This window comes from Chiloscyllium plagiosum, unplaced genomic scaffold (assembly GCF_037043375.1).
Source record: "Chiloscyllium plagiosum isolate Xiang-an unplaced genomic scaffold, Cpla_swu_hap1 HiC_scaffold_4, whole genome shotgun sequence".
Classification (NCBI taxonomy): Eukaryota; Metazoa; Chordata; class Chondrichthyes; order Orectolobiformes; family Hemiscylliidae; genus Chiloscyllium; species Chiloscyllium plagiosum.
In genome coordinates, this window is record NW_028270142.1 from 90,987,062 (window position 1) to 91,010,865 (window position 23,804).

At 40.1% G+C, this 23,804-nt stretch overlaps 1 protein-coding gene across 3 annotated transcripts in view; it reads left to right on the top strand.

Moving 5' to 3' along the window:
* greb1l (GREB1 like retinoic acid receptor coactivator) overlaps window positions 1-23,804 on the top strand; it is a 351,285-nt gene that overhangs the window by 223,746 nt on the left and 103,735 nt on the right. For 2 of the 3 annotated variants that reach the window (XM_043688237.2, XM_043688240.2), the window contains 6 exons: window positions 4,853-5,062; window positions 11,063-11,239; window positions 13,359-13,535; window positions 14,652-14,798; window positions 16,463-16,594; window positions 19,783-19,941. In XM_043688237.2, coding sequence (XP_043544172.1) covers window positions 4,853-5,062; window positions 11,063-11,239; window positions 13,359-13,535; window positions 14,652-14,798; window positions 16,463-16,594; window positions 19,783-19,941 — 1,002 coding nt within the window. The remainder of the gene's footprint in view (window positions 1-4,852; window positions 5,063-11,062; window positions 11,240-13,358; window positions 13,536-14,651; window positions 14,799-16,462; window positions 16,595-19,782; window positions 19,942-23,804) is intronic. The other variant, XM_043688239.2, reaches the window with a different exon arrangement.

Here is a 23,804-nt window from a genome sequence, read left to right on the forward strand (position 1 = left end):
CTAATTCTTTGAGGAAGAGGATAATAAGTATATAGTGGAATAGTACATAGAATCAGAGAGTCTACAGATGAAAGAGGATTGTGTCTATATGCAGCAAGAACTGAACGATGTTCAGTGTTGTGCTGATCAGTAACAAATAACATTTGTGCCAGGCATTGACAATTTGCATAGAAGGTCTAAATGACTCCCATTAACAATGAATTATATCACCAATGTCATATTTCCCACTATCCTCATTCTTGAGTCATCCTTGATCAGAAACCTAACTGTATCAACCTTATAAATATTGTTGAAACAAGAGCAAGTAAGAGAATGAGATGGAAATGTGTTGCTGGAGAAGCGCAGCAGGTCAGGCAGCATCTAGGGAACAGGAGAATCGACGTTTCGGGCATTAGCTAATGCCCGAAACGTCGATTCTCCTGTTCCCTAGATGCTGCCTGACCTGCTGCGCTTCTCCAGCAACACATTTCCATCTCTGATCTCCAGCATCTGCAGACCTCATTTTCTCTTCAAGTAAGAGAATGGGCAGACTGGATAAGTAACTCACCTCCTGGCTCCTCTACGCCTCTCCACCATCTACAAGGCGTATCAGGAATGTGATGGAATACTGTGCAATTGTCTGGATAAACATTGCTTAACCAACACTCAAGTTCAGTGCCATTCGGGGAAAAGCAGGTTGTTTGATCAGTCGTTCAACCAGCACCTTAAACTTGCATTCCCTCCATCACGGTACTGTAGCTGCATTATGTGAAATGATATGCAATGTAACTATTTGCCAAGTCTCCTTTGACAGCACCTTCCACACTTGCAACTTTTACTTAGGCAAATCACAAGTTGTCTTTCTAATTTACAAACCATACCTTTGGAAATATACTGCGTTTTGTTCAATATTCTGGATTTCCTTTCTGTGTAAGTACCGTTCTTTGAAACTCAGTGATTTGATTAGATTAGATTTGATTATCTACAGTGTGGAAACAGGCCCTTTGGCCCAACAAGTCCACACCGACCCTCCAAAGAATAACCCACCCAGATGCATTTTCCCATGATGTTGAGCACAGGATAATTTGAGCTATTAGTTTGCTTGAAAATAATCATAAATACTTTGATTTAGCCATGAAAGTCCTTAGCTATGCTACTGATAAAGATTTATGCAAGGGGTGTGCAGAAACAACTTTATGGAAACACATTTGGAAATTGTGAGAAACAAAACTCACATATTAATAAATTTCAGTCCGAGTCAAATTCTGAAGCAGCGAATTTTATTGATATGTACTTGCAAGAACGGGTGCCTAACGAGTAAGCACCCTGATCTGAGGGTTACATTCTGATTTATGCTGTTCAGCTACATCTCTCAGTCCTCTCCTTTCACCCCATTGGTTACTTTTGCTGTAGCGCATAGTCTATCACAAGCTCTAGCTTCACTCCACCTTTGTCTAGCTTCTCTCCGCCTCTGTTTACTTCTCCCATTACTCTAAGCCTGTCGCCCCTTACTCTTATTTATCTCATCCCTTATATGTGACTATCCTGGCATAGTTTGCTGTCTTCGTGCGATCATCCTGCCAAACTAAATTCCATCTGTTGGCCACATCCCTCCTGCGACTGGCACATTAATCTCCTGGTACTGGTACAGCCCGCTACACGGTCGCTCTGCCCTATTAGCCATAGATAATTCTACCTGTTTCGCTTCTTCTATTTTCCTATGCCTGGTACATCCTGCTACACGGTTGCTCTGCCCTATTAGTCATAGATAATTCTACCTGTTTTCGCTTCTCACTGTTTAGCATTGGCATGTGCAGCCTAATTTTATAATGTAAACTTTTGTAGAAGCAACACCTGTTCCCTTATTCTGCACAATTTTAACCCTATACCTTACAGAAACCTTTAGATCTTCCCAGTGGTGCCTTATTCCTTTGAATGCCTGGATTGCTGCAATTACCACACTTCTGTGCGAGTGGATATAATGTGCATCATGTTGCAGCTAGACTTGTTGGATCTCTCCAGGTTACCTCCATTTCACACATACATGAAGTGACTATTACCACTACCTGTATTTGCAAATTGATAGGCAGTATGGGATCAGATAGTCCACAAATCCCTGGTGTATCATGACTAAACATATACTTTCTCTTCTCCCCAATCCCACAATCTTATATTTTTCTAACAAAGGTAAAAAGAATATAAATGCAGAGTAAATAAATTAAAATGTACTTTGGAAAATTAGAAGTTGTGGATTCTTTTTTGGGAGAATCTTCGAATAACCATAAGAAATAGGAACAGGAGTAGGCTATTTAGCCCCTCAAGCCTGCTGTGCAATTCAGTAGGATAAAGACTGATCCAACATTCTCATGTCCACTTTCATGTGTTTTCCTCATAACCCTTGATTCCCGTACAGATCAAGAACATGTCTATCTCTGCCTCAAGTATACACAATGACTCTGCCCCCACAGCTTCCTGTGACAAAGAGTTCCAAAGACACTCAACCCTCTGAGAGAAGAAATTCCCCTTCATCTAGATCTTAAATGGGCATTCCGTTATTCTGAGACAATGTCCTTTGGACCTAGGCTCTCCCAAGGAGGGAAACATCCTCTCAGCATTAAACCTGTCAAGCCCCTTAAGAATTATTAAGCCCCTTATGTGTTTCAGTAACAATGATTACCATATTAATGATTACCAATCATTAATCATGGATTGGTAGCAGAAAGGATCACTAGGGGGTATGTGGTGTACATAGACTTCCAAAAGTTGATGACACAGGGCCACACACCTGACTTGCAATGAAAGTTATAGATCAGGGAATAAAAGGGACAGTAGCAACACTAATACAAAATTGTGCAATAGGAAATACAACATAATGGTTAATGGATATTTTGCAGTCTGGAAGAAAATTGAAGTCGTGTTCCCCAGGGGTTTGTATGGAGATCCTTGCTGATGTAAAATGATCTAGATCTTGGTGTGCAGGGGATAATTTCAAGGTTTATGAACAAGACAAATTTAAAAGACTTGTGAATGAGTTTATAAATGAGTTTATAAATGTGAGGAAGCCAGTTAGAACTTCAAAAGGACGTTGACACGTGGTGGATGAGGTTCAGTGCAGAGAATTGAGGTGATGCACTCTGGTCCAAAGAACCTGGAGAGATGGTATAAAATGAAGCATACTACTCTAAACGATGTCCTGGAGCACAGTGACCTGGGTATATATCTAGATAGCCATGAATGGTGGCAGAACAAGCCTCTAGTAAAGTATAAATATTCTATACTTCATATTTTTGAGCAATGATTTTAAGACCAGGGAAGTTTTGGTCAACTTCTGTAAGGTACTGATTAGATCTCAGCTGAATGTTCTGGGTGCTACACCAAAGGAAGGATGTGAATGCATTAGAGAGTGCTGAAGAGGTTTATAAAAGTAATACCAGGAATTAGACACCAGTTTTGAGGAATGGTTCGAGAAATTGGGATTGCTTTCCTTGAAAAGGAAGTCACAAGAAAATTTGCTGCGAATGTTTAAAAGCATGACAGAGGTTAAAGAAAATCTATTCCTAATTTGAGCTCTGACACAAAGTTTTAACTCGTCTCTGACTACAGTGGAGGTGCCAGAGGACTGATGGACAGCTATCGTGGTTCCACTTTCCAAGAAGGGTGGCAAAGATGAACCGACCAGGGATTATAGATCAATGAGTCTCCCATCAATGGTAGGGAAACTACTGGAAAAATTCTGTGGGGAGAATCAATCTCCCCATGAGAGACAAGGTTTGATCAGAAATATTCAGCATAGCTTTGTCAGAGAAATTTAATTGCATTGTTGAGGAGGGGACTTGGGTTGTAGGTGAGGATAGTGCAGTTTATGGTGATTTCAACAAAGTCTTTGACAAAAAGGAGACTGATACAGAGTGTAAAAGCTTGTGGCATTTAGAGTAACTTGGCAATTTGTATCTAAATTGACTTAGTGGTGGTAACAGGCTGTTGTGTGACTGAAGATTGATGTCCAGTGACATACCACAAGAATTAGTATTGGGTTCCTTGTTGTTCATATCTACATACATTTCAAATATATAATTATATATATATTAATGATAATGAAGAAAACGTGAGAGGGAGGCAGTGTTAACTGAGTTTATAAATGACATGAAGATTGGCTGTCTGGTTGACAGTGAGGAAGAACGTCTTCGGTCACAAGATGAAATAGATGGATTGGTCAGATGGTTACATCAGTGGCAGAGGGAATTTAACCCAGATAAGCGTGAAGTAAATCGTCTGAAATATCATATAATCATAAAATCCCTACAGTGTGCAAATAGGCCATTTGGCCCAACTATTCCAACCTCCAAAGAGTATCACACCCAGACCCATTGCCCTATCCTATTATTCTACATTTCCCCTGATTAATGCACCTAGCCTATACATCCCTGAACACAATGGGCAATTCAGCATGGCCAATTCACCTAACCTGCACATGTTTGGATTCTGAGAGGAAACTGGAGCACCCGGAGAAAATCCACGCAGACATGGGAAGAATGTGCAAATATGATTCCAATTCAGTACAAAAATGCTCATTTCTGCTTTTAAGTGGGTTAGCTAAGATAAATAATCTGTAACTAAACTTATTTCAGCCCATTCTGGTGGTAGAATGGAGCCTGGCCCACTTAATCATGGGAGAAGCTCTGTCTTTGGCTCCAGGCAATTGTAAGCCTCCCCAGTTGTTTCGGAGAATGGAAGGGATTGACCTGGTAAATGGAGATGGGTTTTTAATGCTTCAGAAATTGATGAGTGTACTGGCAATCTCCCTGGGACTCTGAGTAAATGATATAGATTTGAGCCAATTGTAAATAGTGCCTGAAATTGTTTTTTTATGAAGCAGATGTTAAACCAAAAATAGAGGACCTTGATAAAGATATTGAAGTTCATCGCTATGCACAGAGCAGCTCTTCTGGATTCCCAGCCATACAAGTTGGTAATGGAATGGACAATGAAGAAGAGGAAGAAGAAGAGGAAATGTCTGAGTCAAACAGCCCACCTATTACATACATGCAGAAACATGTCCCAGAAGGATCCTGCACAACAGATGGTGAGTATCACTTTGTCTTCTAGAATTTAAGTACCAATATGAATTGGAGTGCCGATTGTGAATTTGTTCGTGAGTTTACAAAGGCTCCATCAGTACACAATCATTCTTCTAGCATGAAACAATGATATGAATGAGCTCTGAATGTGGTTTGAACTGATGTGTTGTGCACAGTATTATTGGTGCAAATCAGATCAAATCTATATGTCACATTTTGGTACCTATCAGCTGACCACACTTAGTCCTCACTGGCCCACCCCCAAACCCACTGACCTTTTCAACCATCCAACCATATCTCAATCCTCTATCACCCCGTAAACCCCAATCTCTTGGTTGATTCATCAACCCCCTTCAATCTCGCACCCAACCTGACCCAACCCAAGCTCATAAGCCAATTCTTCTCTTGACCAGGCCATCTTCCTCCTTATCACTTCTCTGTTTGTCCTATACATTCCATTACACTCTGTGCCCCCGATACTATATCACATCACGACCCACCTCGCAACCTGACATCCTACCCAATAGACTATTGCACACTTGCACTACCCACCCTTCCCATTTAGACCTATTTACTCATATATTCATCTGAACTCACAACAAAGTTTTGTGATGGGCAAACCTATTTACCAGTAGTGCTTTAAAAAATGTGTGCTATTTGTGTGTACTCCCACCATTGCCCCTGAAGATTTGTGTGCTTGGTGAGATGGGAATCGTTCCAAATCAGATTTGTAGCTCCAGTGACTTTTCTCACCCTCCAACATCCCTGTATCTATTTGCAGCTTTTTTATGTCCCACTATTCTTACTTTTTCACTTACTCAAATTTGGATACATTACGCTCCATTCCAACACCTTGACAAAGATTATAAATAGCTGAGCCTCAAGCACAGATTCTTACCATACCCCATTAGTTACAGCCTGCCAACTCAAAAGTGATCTGCTTCTGCTTGTGAAAATATTTCAAAACAGCTTGAATGCACTTAGAATTTAGTGTTAATTGCCAGTTATATATTGATAATCATAGTCCCTCAATTTTTTCTCTGATAGTCTATTTCACATCCTTTCCTGATCCACCCGTGAATTTGAGAATCTATTCTTGGCATCTTGTTCAAATGCTCCTTCTGCTGATTTTTTTAAAGTCACTCTCCTTTATGCTATAATTTTGTTTTGATATTTGCATTACTCCTGCTTTCTTCAACTATTCCAATCCTTTAAGTAAATAAAAGCTTTCGCACTCAAAGACCCGATGCGCAACTTCATTTTTCCCATGGTAATTCCTAAATAACCTCAATATTGTGGAAAATACAGTGAAAGAAAACTTAAAAATACAAAAGAAGAATCACAGGAGATGGTGGGGGGTGGGGGGTGCGGGGGTGATAATAAACGAGTATGTTGCTTTTGTGTTTACTGTGGAGAAGGATATGGAAGCTAGAGAACTGGGTGAAATAAATAAGGACGTCTTGAAAAGTGTCCATATTACAAAGGATGAGACGCTGGACGCCTTAAAATGCATACATGTGGATAAATCCTTAGGACCTGATCAGCTGTACCCTAGAACTTTGTAGGAAGATGGGCTCTTACTGAGATATTTGTATCCTCAGTAGCCACAGGTGAGATGCTGGAAGACTGGAAGATGGCTAATGTGGTGCCACTATTTAAGAAAGGTGGTAAGGAAAAGCTAGGAAACTACAGACAGGTGAGCCTGACATCAGTGGTGAGCAAATTGTTGGAGGAAATTCTGAGGTACATGCATTTGGAAAGGCAGGGACTGATTAGAGATAGTCAACATAACTTTGTGTGTGGGAAATAGTGTCTCACAAACTTGATTGAGTTTTTTGAAGAAGTGATGAAGAGGTTTGATGAAGGCAGAGTGATGGGCTTCAATAAGGCATTTGACAAGGTTCCTCATGGTGGACTGGTTAGCAAGGTTAGATCACATGGAATACAAGGAGAAATAGCCATATGGATATAGAACTGGCTTGAAGGTAGAAGATAGAGGATCGTGGTTAAGAGTTGCTTTTCACATTGGAGGATTGTGACCAGCAGTGTGCCATAAGGATTGATGCTGTGTCCACTGTTTTTCGTCTTTTACGTAAATGATTTAGATTTGAACATAGGAGATATGGTTAATAAGTTTGCAGATGACACCAAAATTGGAGGTGAAGTGAACAGCAAAGAAGGTTACCTCAGAGTTCAACAGGATCTTGATCAGGTGGGCCAATGGGCTGAGGAGTGGCAGATGAAGTTTAATTTAGATGAGTGTGAGGTGCTGCATTTTGGAAAGGCAAATCATGGCAGGACTTATACACTTAATTGTGAGGTCCTGGGTAGTGTTGCTGAACAATGGAACCTTGGACTGCAAGTTCTTAGTTCCTTGAAAGTGGAGTGGCGGGTACACAGGATAATGAAGAAAGCGTTTGTACGCTTGCCTTTATTGGCCAGTGCATTGAGTATAAGATTTAAGAGGTCATGTTGCAGCTGTACAGGACTTGGTTAGGCCACTTCTGAAATACTGCATTCAATTCTGGTCTCCCTGCTATAGGAAGGATGTTGTGAAACTTGAAAGGGTTCAGAAAGATTTATAAGGATGTTGCCAGGGTTGGAGGATTTGAGCTATAGGGGCAGGCTGAATAAGCTGGGGCTATTTTCCTTGGGGCGTAGGATGCTCAGGGGTGACCTTGTAAAGGTTTACAAAATCATGAGGGGCATGGATAGGGTGAATAGCCAAGGTCTTTTCCCAAGTGTAGGGGTATCCAAAACTAGCAGGCATAGATTTAGGGTGAGGGGGGAAAAATTTAAAAGGGACCTAAGGGGCAACGTTTTCACGCAAAGAGTGGTGCGTGTATGGAATGAGCTGCCAGAGAAAGTGGTGGAGGCTGGTACAATTACAACATTTAAAAGGCACCTAGATGGGTACATGAATAGAATTGGTTTAGAGTGATATGTGCCAAATGCTGGCAAATAGGACTAGATTAATTTGGGATATCTGGTCAGCATGGACGTGTTGGACAAAAGGGGTTGTTTCCATGCTGTACAGCTCTATGACTTTATAACTCTAAGAAGAAACGTACAATGGATGCGAAGAAGTTGGAGAGAGGGAAAGAGTCCAGTGTTAGTCAGAAAAAAGAAACCATAATGAAGATGAAACAAAGACCTAAATAAAGATGGTGGAAAGCAAAAGTGAAGACGAGAGAAAGAGGATCATGGAAAATTTTAAAATAACAAATTTTAAAATAAAGGAACATAGAAGTAAAGGAGGAAATGAAATGAATTTTAGGAGAAGAAAAAGTTTAAAATTGTGAAGCTGAAAAGAGAAACAAAGGAGTGTGAACCATGAGAGAAAATAGAGACATTTTTGAAAAATCTACCATTGCTAAACTGAATGAATGTCAGAAACTCAAATTAACTTTGCGGTGCCCAGCCTGGTTGAGAACTGTTGAATCATATAACTTTGTTCAAATTTATCGGCAAAACTTGCAATTAACATGAGCCATGCTGATGGCCTTAATGTTCCTACTATAATTTTGCTGGCAGTTGTACCAACATGATGGTGTTAAACTTGTCTAAACACATCATTGTAATACGTGTGTTTGAATATGTATATTTGGAAACCATGCAAAGTTAACCTTGGAACAACTCTAAAAGGGCTTTTTCATCATAACCGTTGAATATATGTAATAAAGGACTTAAGTTAGGATTCAACCAATGTTTAAGAATTGCTACTTTTAATGTGCAATCATCAGAATACCCTATTTAGATTAGATTTAGATTACATTACAGTGTGGAAACAGGCCCTTCGGCCCAACAAGTCCACACCGTGTGATTTTGATTCAGCACCTCAGATTATTTTGTTAAAATTTGGGTGATCTTTGCTGTTTTTGACCTACATACGAGTGTGACTGAATCTTCCTGTCCCATGACTCAATGAGAGGGAATATTGGAGAACTGCACTATTTGTCATACACCTGATTCTTATTGTAGATAAAGAGTCTTAGCAAAGGAGGAAATGAAAGCAAGAACTGAAAGCTTCAGCAAGTGAAGTTAGAGATTCCTGAGGAAAAAGGAAATAAGTTTAGGAAAATCAGCCAAAGGCCAAGAAGATTTTTTTATCTTTTTTTTCATGTTTGTATCAATTTTATATCCAACATGATGTTTTGTAAGAAAAACAAGAAAAAAAAGACTGGATAAACTACAAAGCCTTACTCCCACATTAAAGGTGAGAAATACTCAAAAGTTCCACTCCATAACCAGGGCAGAAATGATTAACACGAGGGGTCATAGTTTTAAGCTGGTTGGAGGAAAGTATAGAGGGGATGTCAGAGGCAGGTTCTTTACACAGAGAGTTGTGAGAGCATGGAATGCGTTGCCAGCAGCAGTTGTGGAGGCAGGGTGATTGGGGACATTTAAGAGACTCCTGGACATGGATATGGTCACAGAAATTTTAGGGTGCATTCATGAGGATCAGTGGTCGGCACAACATTGTGGGCTGAAGGGCTTGTTCTGTGCTGTAATGTTCTATGTTCTATAATCAGCTGCTTTGTTTAGGAAAAAACAACCAAGCACCTAACATTTAATACTGTCAACATGGAGGAAGTCACAGACTTCGCAGGACTGGTTGAAATGTTTAATCCTGTGTCTTCTAAAACAGAACGGTCAATGCCAGTGATATCTGAGACTTCAGCAATCTTTCTCACCAGTCAGACAATGGGCTAAAAATGTCCAACTTTAAAAGCACCTTAAGGGAGTTAAGCTAAATATGACTCCATATGAGCTAAACCAGTGTCCACAGATTCAGGACAGAGTTAAGAAGAAGGCATTATGTGATTTAAGCGTCCAGGATACTGTAAAAAGAGAGACTATCCCTTCCCGTTAGAAAGTGATTGCCTGATCCAGAAATCGAGCATACTACAAGGAAGAAATTATGTACTTCAACAGAGCAGCTGTCTTCCAGGACGGAAGTTTGGGAGATTAAGAATTCTTTAAATAAGGTCATAGACCACCACCAATGTCCTCTTGACAGCATTTCCAAGATATGTCAAGAAATCACAAGGTTTAAAACTGTTGGATGTTTTGAAAGAAAGGACATTCACAACTTTTAATGTGTGAAGAATATAATCTATTATCATTCTGTGTGTTTTTTGATTAGCTTACTTGACTGGTTGGCTGGTGTGCAACTCAGACTGATGCCAACAGGGTGGGCTCAGTTTCTGCACACGATGAGATTGCCATGAAGGACCCTGCCTCCCACCCTCTCCCCTTACCTGAGGAATGGTGACCCTCAGGTTAAACCACCACCAGTCATTTATCTGTGATGAATGTGCTATGTTATGGTCCAGTAAAACTATGACAACTTTACCTTTGTTTTATTATTGATTGATTTATCTAAGAAGAGGGGATCTGCTTTCATCTAATATGGTGTGAATATGCTTAAGACCTAATAGAATGAGAGAACTGAAGATGGACATGTGACTGAAGAATTATTTGTGTTTAGTTTAATTGTATAAATATGGGGAGAGAATTTAATGGTGCCTGGCTAATTAAAATAAAGCTATCTCATATAATTATGAACTTGAATTCTGTTTCAATGAAGTTATTGTTTGGAGTATAACATCATATGTAGAACAGGTCACATAAGGATGGCAGATTCATTTGATGAACCAGCTGGGTTTCCAACATTTGATAGTAATTCCATGGTAACTATTACTGAGATTTATTTTATATTCCAAATTTTATTAACTGAATTGAAATTTCACAGTGGCCTTGGTGGGATTTGAAACTTCTGCCCTGAGCATTATGCTGGGCCTCTGGATTAATAGCCATTACATTATTGTTAACCCGATAAGCACACAAATATATTAACACTAACACTTAAAGCTATTTCAAAGCAAAGTCGTCTTTTTCATTTCCTAAGGAACCTTTTAAAATATATTTGTTGATTTGTTTTGAAACATTGTTCAAATGAGTCACATCGTTTATCAATTAATATTGTTTTTTCTTTGATTTAGGTTTCTGCCAAGCTGGCAAAGACCTGCGTCTAGTATCACTCTCTACTGAACAAATTGACATTCCACCAGGGTTTGTGCTGGTAGGAGCCAAGTCTCCAAATCTCCCTGAGCACATTCTGATCTGCGCAGTAGATAAACGCTTTCTGCCAGATGACAATGGAAAGAATGCACTTTTAGGTGAGTATAACCTTATTTCTGACAGCAAGTTATTTGGTAGTGTGACAGCACATTTTTCAGTTATACAGCAGATTTCTTCTGAATGTGTGTTTGCATTTGTATAAATATCTACAAACAGGATGATGCCACAATCAGCCAGAGAGAGGCCAATGATTTAAAAATTTAGGCTGGTACCCAATTCTCATTTAAAGTAGTCCTTTAAATTTCCAAATAGGAGACTTGCCCCATTTCTTATGATCAAAGGGGCATGTCTGTCGGTGTTTTGGACTTTTGATGATAAACTTTCTGCTAATCTTTCACTGCTGGCACATCTATCAATGCAGAGAGCTCTCTATGAAAGCTAATGATCATCATGCCCACTCCTATGTTGCATTCAACCTATTTGAGTAAATAATAATGGAACTGTTTGAATGCAGGTGAAGAAATTGTAGAATTACCGCAGATTTAATGTTGAACGTGTTTCACATAGTATACTTGATTGTACTCTACTGCATAATTGGGGAATATTCCAATTATGGATCACATTGTAGCAAATTAAATACATTTTAGCTGAAGGGCATAATTTGTCATTAATAGAAAATTATTTTCCAATTAAGTCAGTCACTGTTCAATACCTTTTTACTGGTGATTCGATATACTGCTCTATATTTTCATATATTTGAATTATTATGTGGTGAATTGAGTCTTGTTCATTGTGTGTGGGTTGCATACTTTCCTTGGACACACTTGCCATAGGGAAGAACATTAAGTTCTGACCAGGCAGACTAAAGTTACACTGGAGAACCAACATCATTCTCAATTGGAACTTCTTAGACAGAATTTAACTGAGCTTGGAGTAAGCATGAAGTGGGCTGACAGAATTGGGTGGGAGTACTGCCTTGAATACTGGGATTCAAGAAACCTGGCCCTCATTAGGTTTGGGGCAGAGAGGAACCAGTATGTGAGTGCCACTTGCTGATGGCGGAATATTAGTTTGGCTCATCAATGAGCCACTCAACATCAGCTGATCTTGTGCCTCCAGAACCTGTTTGTAGCTTGGGAATTTAACAGGACCACCATCCTCCCAAAGCCAGCTCAGCAAGCCCCTTCTGGTCTGCTAGTCATCTCTCACAGATGGACACTTAGTGCTCACTCATTTACTCGCATTGGGAGGGAAAGGGCTGCTAAAAATCAGCCCCCTGTCCTTGACTCCACTCTCTTCTGCCAATACCCTCACATCTCACCTGTGTCCAGTGGATACAATGGTAATCCTTGGTCTGAGCCTTGAGGACATCACAAGAGGCATCCACCACTCCCCGTAATGCTGCTGACAATGGAAAACTTCCAGCCGCTGATCGGCAAGCTCTTTGGGGAATTTCTGCCCAGTTGTGCTTTATTTTGTGGAAGGTCCATGTTGACTAGAAAAATTCCTGAGGGAACATAACTAGCTTCTGATCTCGTCTTTGGATAGGATACAGGCCATTCAGGACTGATCTGAGGAGAAATTTCTTTACCCAGAGATCATGTGGAATTGTCTTCCACAGAAAAAGGTTGAGGCCAAAACATTGACTGTTTTCAAGAAGGAGTTAGATATGATTCTTAAGATTGAAGGTGTCAAAGGGTATAGGGTAAAAGCACGAACATCACGAGTTGGATGGTCAGGTGTGATCATCTTGAATGGTGGAGCAAGCTCAAAGGGCCAAATGGTTTATTCTTGCCCCCATTTTCTATGTTCTTTGTAGCTGAGAGTTGAACTACTAACTGCAGAATTCCTAATCTCTGAATTGCACTTTTAGCCTTGGTAGTTGTATGACTGGTCCAGTTAATGGTTACACCAGAATGTAGATAGTTGGGCATTCAGTGATGGAAATTCCATTGACTATCAAGGGATGGTGACGAGATTCTGTTTTGTTGGGAATAATTATTGTCTGGCATTGGTGTTGCACAAATCTCCGCACTTTCTCTGGTTCCTTATTTTGTAGTAATCAGGTTGATGTGAAGCACCACAGTTAGCCATATAAGCTAAAGGGATTCTGAAAAGGTTCAAAACAAGCAGTGTTTTTCTTCCTGAAGCTTAAGTCATATCCATATAAGTCAGCATGCTCACAATCTGCTCTTACGTCTGTTCCTATGACGACAGGTTTCTCGGGGAACTGCATTGGCTGTGGAGAGAAAGGATTTCGGTATTTCACTGAGTTTTCCAATCACATCAACTTAAAGCTGACAACCCAGCCGAAGAAGCAGAAGCACTTAAAATATTACCTGGTCAAAAACTCTCAAGGTATTTTCTCCAAAGGACCATTGATTTGCTGGAAAGGTAATTATACTGAGTACAATTAGCTACTTGTCTTGTATTGAACAATGATTTTCAGATAGTTTTTTTGGATTTATTTTACTGCCTCTGAATAACTTGTCAGTTACTTTGTTGCTATCTTATATTATTCTGAATAAGCTGTACAGTAAAAATAGAATGGAAAAGATATACTTAAAGACTCCTTAATGACTCTTTAAAAAGTGAATTATTTAAACAATGGCACTTAGCAGAAAAATAAGGACCATCTCCCGCAAATATACAAGAAGATTTCTTCTGTTATTTGTAGCAAGTGGCAATGATATGAGAGGTAGCAAGTTATTTTTGAAACTATCTAAATTGCTTTGCCTTAGAGCCAGGTTCAAGTCCTACCTGCTCCAGAGGCATGTCATAATAACTCTGAACAGGTTGATTGCAAGATGTCCAAACTACTTTGAATTGTCTTTCATTGCAGTATCTGAGTCTTGAATTTTGAATTGTGTGGAGTTTTTCAGTTTATCCTACCTCTTAATAATGAAATGAAGGTTTGAATCCAGCCCAAAAGGATGAGCAAAATTGTCCATTCTTGAATGGCCGTAAAGATCCGAAGCAAAATGATACTGGCGTAAACTGTACTCCTGAAATTCAGCCAGAAATTTTGGATGTGGCTGACTAATTCTTCTTAGTGTTGTGTTGAAGAGGTGTCCATTCTTCTACTAACAGCTCGATGTAAATAAATGAGTTGGATTGGAATGAAGGTGCCTCGCCTAAATTCTTCTGTCATGTGAGAATGGACGTCATTATTTAAAAGGCACTGTTTGCCAAAATTAATTCATTAAAGGTGAAAATTGTTGAAGGGACACTACTGAACTTAGAGAGTTAGAGGAGACTTTTGACCTGACACTGAATGTACTGTATGTATTAATATTTATTTTTGCTGTTTCATTAATGTGATAAAGAACCTTTAGAGATATGTGTTGGAAAACGATCGAACTGGGTGTAGAAACTGACTCTGCTTCAGATTGTGTCCAGTGTGAGGCCTTGCTTTTATTTTAAAATGTATAGCACATGCATAGCCATGAAATGCCAGTAAGTCCGACACTGGATTTAAAAATAATAACACTTCCTTTGAAATGTTATTAGAGTGCCGGACTCGTCAGTCGTCTAGCAGTTATTCATCGGCACTACCCTCTACCAAGTCAGTTGCTGCAGTTGTGGGTGCGCCTTCTCCAAATATAGACACTGTGTCATCCAGTGGTTACGGCACTACTGTTGCTAGTTCTCAGACAGGTAGGTTTTTACAGTTGCTGAGTACATGGATTCAAAATCTGATGTGCAATGTGAAACATTTGAAATTATTAACTTGGTATATAAATGGTGTCATTTTCTCTACACCTTGACAATGTAGACATTGTGTTATCCCTGACACAACGTAAATGAAAGCAGTACTGTGTGAAATAATAAGCTGGATTTTTTTTCACACAAGGGGAAGGTTCCCTTTAAATGCATTGAAATCTGCACACTGTCTTGTCACAGTGGGTAGGACTTCCGCTTTTTGGGAATCTATTCCAATTTGCATGGGGAAATATTAATGATTTGGCACAACAGAGTGGCTTCTCATTGGGAACATGAGATTTGTATGTTTACAATATTCTTTCATCTCCTTTTCCTTGGGTTTCTGAGAAGGGAACAAACTAATCCACATCCAATCACTTCTACACTGCTTTCAAAGTGATCAGGAAGAACTTTGTCCAAGAATAAACGAAGCTAACTATATCCTTTTCAGTTATGTCCCTGCACGAAACTCGGTCTTCACTCAGCTTTTTCTGATAGTATTGTGGCTAAGATTAAAGTCTAATTTGTAAAAAAATCATTGGACAAACCTTGTATCTTCGTACAGTGGGGTCAAACTACCTGAAGAGCACTATTGTCTTTCCAGTTCTGTCTTCCATTCTCAGAAATACACTGGCTTATGTTGGAAAAAAGGTTGACAATTTCTGCATGGAACTGTAACTCAATGTCCATTCTTAGTGAGTTTACCTTAGAGATACACAGAGCAGCTATCGTGCCCAAATAGCACTTTTAGCCAAGATCAGCTCAGTCAATAGTGACCAAGAGGGAAATGGGAACTGATTTAGTTTTCCCAGGTCAGTATGGTTCATTTCTAAAGTTAGAACTCTTCTTAACCCTAGTAGGAGTTCCTTTAACGTAGTGTAGCAGGGGCTCTGTTATTATGATCCTTGACAAAAGTTTATTGATATTTGATATTTACAGAATTGGGAAGAGAAACATTAACTAGCATGAAAGAGAGGTGGAGAGACAAAGAAATAACAGCATAGATAAAAGTAAAATTGTACCGTTATGTAGAATTGGTGGTGATATAAAATGTAATTGTGTGTGTTGTGTGAAAGGCACATTTTATTTAATTTTGTTTTATTTAAATATTGTTGTAGTAGAACTAGGTCCAGTCAACTTGGAGGGTTTGGTAAGTGTCTTGTCTGAAATAGCTGAATTTACTACAGTGTGAGCAACTTGCGACTGCAAATTATTTCGACAAAGTTCTGCATTATATTAGCTATTATACTTATCAGCAGACATCTGAATAAGCTGTTTATTTTCTATAGTTACTTAATCATCAATTCACTGGCATAGTGGCTAAAAATATCCCAAATCATATTAATTTTTTTTTAAACTACAGCTGCAAGTTTATTAGAAATGTTTTATTTTCTTACGTTTCTTCTAATACTTCAGTCACTTAAGTTTTTGTGATTTGGTGTTATTGAAGGCACAGATCATGATCATAAATTTAAGTGGCATAAGCAGATTAATGATAAAAAAAGGCTGCATTATCAAGTTGGGGCCCTGAATGTTACAAGTATTCAACTTTATAAAACTCTTAGCTGTACTGTGAGATAATTAAAGTTGTTTAAAATATAATGCTTCATACATTACAGAGTCAACATTTAATCTGTGTCCAGTATCATCTGCTGCCAATTACCCAGGATGCCAGGACCTGTCCAGGAATGGCAACATAGCAAAACCTCTGGCTGTCACCATGCAACACCTTGGGAAACCTCCAGTAACAGGTTAGTTTTTTTCCCCCTGTTTCTCTGTTGTTCTATAACTGTGGAATTTCTTTTAGGAAAATTTGCTAAGATACACCATCTTGCTTGCTATTAGGACCCTAACATTGCTGGTTTTGGACTGGCATGGGGAGGGGAAGGGAGGGTTTCTGAAATCTATTGAAGATCACTCATTCAGTTTAACTTGTCTTTTTGCGAATGTAGGTAATCTTAAATCACTTGGCACTTCCTCAAATAGTTGACTTAAATTCCGGCTTATATGTTTGGATTTAGTCACACAATAATCTTTCATGTATTTGTTCATTGAAATCATGATGATCACTGCTTAGCTGAAGTTTTTGTTTTGTTTCTTGTAATTCTTTGATCTGTTTTCTTTGTTGCTGCATTACCACTGGAATGAAATGAAGGCATTTATTATTTACTCTTTCTTCTCCACTCTCAGCCTTTCCTTCTTCATATAAACTGCTGATTTTAAAACTCCAGGCATGACATCTTCTTATCTCTACTTATTCATTTACTCCATTTTCTCTTCAATTGTTTTCAGACATGGTGGTACGTTAAGCTATAGAATAAATGTTATAGGTTGTATTTCCTGCGTAGAGCCGTGATCAATGAGAGTGCCTGATTGGCAAAGCTCCCAATTTTCTCCAATTTAAATGTATTCCCTATAAATAAATATCGTAATTGGTCAAACCCCTTCATCTGGCTTTCTCAGTAACAAGATAGATCCCAGCAGTTCAGGAAAGATATAAAGGATTCAGAAAGGGTGCACAGAAGCTTCATTGTAATGTTACCAGGGATGAGGAGTTATTTGAAAAGTTGTTCTGCTTGGAACAGAGAAAGTTAAGAGGTGACTTATTAGAGGAAGTTGATGAGAGATTTTGGTCGAATACTTAGTGAAATACTACTTCTGCTGATAACTGGATGAATATCATCAATTTTATGTCACAGGAAAATGATCCAGATGGGGGGGGGGGGGGTGAGAATTGTTTGATTGAGAGTTGCCAGCATGTGGAATACAGATGAAAGAATGGAAGCTCATTTCATAAATAATTTCATTATATTAATTCTATAGGCATTAAGGATGAGGAACTTACAGAGTTACAGACAAAAACAGAGATGTTGTACCAAGAATGTCAGCATTTTCAAAGAGCCTAAGACCATAAGACATAGGAGCAGAAATTAGGCCATTTGGCCCATCGAGTCTGGTCGACCATTCAATCATGGCTGATAATTTCTCAACCCCATTCTACCACCTTCTCCCTGTAACCTTTGATTCCGTTAACAGTCAAGAATCTAAGTTAACTATACTGAATGATCTGGCTTCCACAGCCTTCCACTACTCTCTGGCTGAAGAAGTTTGTCCTCATCTCCATTCTAAAGGGTCTTCCCTTTACTCTAAGGCTGTGCCATCCGGTCCTAGTGTCTCCTGCTAATGGAAGCATCTTCCCAACATCCACTCTATCCAAGCCTTTCAGTATTATGTAAGTTTCAATTAAATCTCCCTCCACCCCAACCTTCTAAACTCCATCAGGTATAGATCCTGAGTCCTCAAACATTCCTCATATGTTAAGCCTTTCATTCCTGGGATCATTCTCTTGAAACCCCTCTGGATTCATTCCAGGGCCAGTACATCATTCTTGAGAGATGGGGCCCAAAATTGCTCAACAAGCATAATGTGCTGAATGCCCTCTTTTTAAGGTGTAAGTTGCTAGAATTCTAAATATCTTCGGATTTAACCATGTACTTGGTGGTGAATAGTTTCCTTGAACCATTTCAATAGATGGAGACATCCACTGTGCTGTTTGGAAGGGAGATCTAGGATTTTGACCTAGTGACAGTGAAGGAATGGCAATATTGTTCCAAGACAGGATTGGGTGTGACTTGGAGGGAAACTTAAAGAAGGTGTTGTTCCTATAAATCTATTACACTTGTACTTAGAGGTAATAGGGGTTGAGAGGTTGGAATGTGATGTAGAAGAGCTTTGGTGTGTTACTGCAATGTATCTTATAGATGGTTCACATTGCTGTCACTCTGTGTTGGTGGTGAAGGGAGTGAATGTTGAAGGTAGTGGTTGAACTGCCAATCAAATATAATGCTGTGTTCTGTATATTGTCAAGCTTTTTCAGTGTTGTTCAAACTACACTCATCTCGTCCACTCAAGTGGCAAGTATTTTATCACTGTCCTGATTTTGCTATGTAGATGATGTACAGATTTCAGGGAGTATCTCAGGAGGTAACTTACTCATCTCAGAGATAGTGAGAACTGTAGGTGCTGGAGGGTCAGAGTGGATAAAGAGTTTTGCTGGAAAAAACACAGCCGGTAAGGCAACATCAGAGGAGAAGGGGAGTTGACGTTTCAGATCGGAACCTTCCATTGGGATCGTTCCCATGCACATACCCATCCCAGGGACAAACTCCACCCCCACTCCCAACTTCTGCTCAACACTAAGCCCCAGCCCCAGCCCCCCCAGACCTCCCCCTCACTGATGATGAACAGTCAGTCCTCAGCAAACGACTCACTTTCACTGAGAGAGTCCTGATGAAAGGTTCTGGCCTGAAATGTTGACTCCCCTTCTCCTCTGATGTTGCCTGATCTGTTGTGCTTTTTCCAGCTCAACTATTTATCCATTCAAGTGACTCACCTCAGAATTCCTAGCCAATGCATTTACCTAGTATTCAATGATGGTAAATTCCATTGAATGTCAAAGGTTAGATTCTCTCCTGTTTTGGAGATGGTCATTGCCTGACAGTTGTCTGGCACAAATGTTACTTAGGGAATATTAACTTAAAGAATTTTAGCAAACTGGGAATTTACTTTTCATTTCACAGAAATAAAATTTAATTATGAGTGAGATTTGTGTAACATTTTCATATCCTTCATCATTCTGAGGTTCCAAAAATACTTTCCTTATTAGGTGCCACTCACCAAAGCTGGTACATAAATTATTTTAGCAGGCATGTCCAGAAAAAAACACAAAATTAAATATTGATGATAGTAAAACAGAACAAAGGAAAAACCCCAGTTTAACATCAGGTCAGCATATCGATGATATTCAAAAAAACTTGGTTGAATGGTGTGGTAATTTAAATATTTATTAATATTAATTATAGATTAATTTGGTACAACCTTCTTTAAAATATTTAATATCAACTTTTCTTTCATAAGTCCTGATTTATGTCTTATGTAGCTGCCTGTACAAATGGCCAGTCACTTGGATCTGTGCGAATTAATGGTAATACCAATAGTAACAGCAATGGTGGAAAATCCAATCTGTTCAGTGCTTCTTCACCTCGGCTTCAAACCCTTTCAACTTCATCAAGTCCTGGCTTGACCTCAGGAGATAACAGTAAGAGCATTTTCTAATCCTTTTGCTTTTGTTTTTATAATAATAGATCAAAGACTTTGTGCTTGAGCTAAACCATTAAATCAATAATAACTTTTTTTTGCAAAGTAAGCTTCATATGCATTGTGGATGTATGTGATCATATCCAAACCACTAGTGATACAGTCATTCAGCTTCAATTACATCCTTCACTGTCATATAGTTAAGTGTGCTCTCAAATCAGGGATACAATCTGACACTTTCAATATTTCAAAGGAAATTTATAATTGTAAGATGGAATATTTTCAGTGTGAAGTAATTCATTACAGGGAGGTGATGACCTAGTGGCTATTGTCACTAGACTAATAATCCAGAGATCCAGTTAATGTTCTAAGGGCCCAGGTTCAAATCTCTATGTTGGAGATAGTGGAATTCAAATCCAGTGAGAACAAACAAGAAATCTGGAATTAAAAGTCTAATAAAACCCTTGTCATAAAAGCCCACTAATGTCCTTTGAGAATGGAAATCAGCCAACCCTACCTGGTTAGGCCTGCATGTGACTCCAAATCACATGTCAGTGGTTAACTCTGCTCTGATCTGTCTTAGCAAGTCAAACAGTTGTATCAAGCACAAGAAAGGAAATAAGGAAGGAAACCAGAATGACCATTTGACATTAGCCTTAGGCACTAAAGCTGACAAGAGCAAACACAACCCGGTCAAAGATGCAAAGTCCTCTTTACTAACATGTGGGGGCTACTGCCAAAATGGAAGAGCTAAGTCATGGACAAGTCAAGCCACAATCTGACATGATTACACATAGACATACACACACAATCATGTCTTACAAGTAGTATTCCAGACAGCACTGTCACCATCCCTGGGTATGTCCAGTCACAACTATTGGTAGTGGTAGGAGTGACCACTGCACAGTGTCTGAACAAAATACTGTTACATTGAGCATGTCGCAGAGACCATTCCCTTCACAACTCCCTCGTTAGATCCACGTCCCTCCACCAGCCTACACACCATTCCCGGCACCTTCCCCACCAACCGCAGGAAGTGCAAACCTACGCCCACTCCTCCCCCTCACCTCCGTCCAAGGCCCCAAAGGATCCTTCCACATCCGACAGAAATTTACCTGTACCTCCACCAGTGTCATCTATGTGTTCGTTGCACCCAATGTGGTCTCCTCTACATTGGGGAGACAGGATGCCAACTTGCAGATCGCTTCAGAGAACACCTCTGGGACACCCACACAAACCAACCCCACTGCCCTGTGGCTGAACACTTCATCTCCCCCTCCCACTCTGCCAAGGTCATGCAGGTCACCTGGATGAAGGATGCCTGGAGGAAGGATGCCTCATATTCCGCCTTGGGACCCTGCAGCCACAACCAATGTGGATTTCATCGGTGTCCTCAGTTCTCCTCCCCTACAAATTATCCCAGTCCCAAGCCTCCAACTCGGCACCGCCCTCCTGACCTTTCCTATCTATCCACTCCAGCCTCCTCTCCAACCTACCATCTTCTCCCCCCGCCTCATCTACCTATCGCATTCTCAGCTACCTTCCCTCCCCAATCCCATTCCTCTTCCATTTATCTCTTAGCACCCCCATCCCACAAGCTTATGCCAGAAACGTCAAATCTCCTGCTCCTCAGATGCTATCTGACTTGCTGTGCTTTTCCAACACCACACTCTGAACTTTGATCTCCAGCATGTGCAGTCCTCACTTCCTTCACATTGAGCATGCACTCCATCATGTTGCATGGAATTATCAGTGTGCGAAATAGGATAGACTTGACCAGATCTAGCAACTCATGATTGGGCATGTATGAAGCACTATGGGCCAAAAGCAGCAGCAGAGTTCTACTCCAATGCAATCTGCAACTTCATGACCCAGTATATTTCCCACTCAAGCATTACCATCAAGCAAGGGACCAACCCTGGTTCAGTGGAGAGTGCAGGAGGTCATGCCAGGATCAACACCAAGCTTACATAAAAATGAGGTGTCAACCTCGTGAAGCTGCAAAGCAAGACTAGATGCATGCTAAACAGCATAAGCAGCAAGTGATAGACAGGGCTAAGTGATTCCACAACTAATGGATTAGATCTAAACTTTGCAGTCCTGCCTATCTAGTCGTAAATCGTGGTGGACAATTAATGAAGTTGTTGGAGGAGGATTGATGGGAGCTTAGCACATCAGATAAGACTGAAGCAATTACAACAAACTTCAACCAGAAGTGTCAAGTGTTTTATCCATCTTGGCCTTCTGCAGAGGTCCCCAGCTTCAAAGATGGCAGTCTTGTACTAGTTTTATTCACTCCACACGATGTCACGAAATGCCTGGAAAATAGGATACTACAATGACTGTCTGCTCTGACAACATTCCAGCATCAGTACAGAAGACATGTGCTCCAGAAGTTGCACGCTGCTAACCAAGCTAACACTGACATCTACCTGACAATATGGAAGATTCCCAAGATATGTCCTGTACACAAAAAGCAGGACAAATCCAACCCAGCCAGTTACAACTTCTCAATTAGCATTAAATTGATGCAAGTACTATAATTATGATATCAAATAGCACTTGCTTAGAAATAACCTTCTCCCTGACCCTCAGTTTACATCCTGCTACTGTCACACAGCACCTGACCTCATCAGGACCTTAGTACAAACATAGACAGAAGAGCTGAATTCCAGTGGTGAGGTGAGAATGACTGGTCTTGACATTAAGGCTGGATTTGACCAAGTGTGGCATCAAGCATTCCTAACCAAAGTGGAGGCAATGGGATCCAGGAAGAAAGCCCTTACTGTTTGGAGTCAAATCTAATATGAAGGGAATAGGTTGTGGTTGTTGGAGGTCAGTTATCACAGCTCTAGGACATCTCTGCAGGAGTTCCTCCAAGAAACCTTGGCCCCATCATCTTCAGTCGCTTGAACAATTACCTTCCCTCCACTATGGGGTCAGAAGTGCGGATGTTTACAAATGATTGCACAACGTTCAGCACCATTCGTGATACTGAAGCAGTAAATGTCTAAATACAACAAGACCTGGACAGTATCCATGCTTAGACTGACAAATGGTAAATAGCATTTACGGCACACAAGTGCCAGGCAATGACCATCTGCAACAAGAGAGAAACTTGCCGCTACCCCTTGACTTTCAGGGGCATAGGCATTACTGAATGCCCCACTATCAACATCCTGAGAGTTATCACTGACCAGAACCTGAACAGGTCTAACCACAAAAACTAAAAGAGCAGGTCAGAGGCTAGAAATCCTGCACCGAGTAACTCACCTCCTGATTCCCAAAAGCCTGTCCCCTATCTAGGGAGAAGTCGTGAGTGTGATGGAATACTCCTCACTTGCCTAGATGGGTTTAGCTCCAACAACACTCAAGAAGCTTGATAACGTCCAGGGCAAAGCAGCCCCCTTGATTAGCACCACATCCATAAACCTTCACTCCCTCCACTACCAACACTAGTAGCAGCAGTGTGTACCATCTACAAGATGCACTACAGAAATTTACCAAGGTTCCTGAGACTGCATCTTCCAAACCAATGACCACTATGGTTTAGAAGGGCCAGGGCAGCCCATTACTTCCATAAAGAAATAGGACAGTTTATGAATCCCTAGCAAGAGTGTGTGGTTCTTCCCCCTGTAGTACAAAATTATGATCATGTCAAGTATATGACACGATAACTAGCCGTTTGTTCCAGCCATCCATATTGGTAATTAACCTCTGTTTGAACTTCCTCCCATGTTCTCTCATTTATTTATCTTTGTAAGTTGTCTATTTCCTTCTTATTTTATTTACTTCAGCCACCCTCTGTGGTGACATTCTTAACATTCTTTTGGTAAAGAAACTTCTACATTTATGGAAATTTTT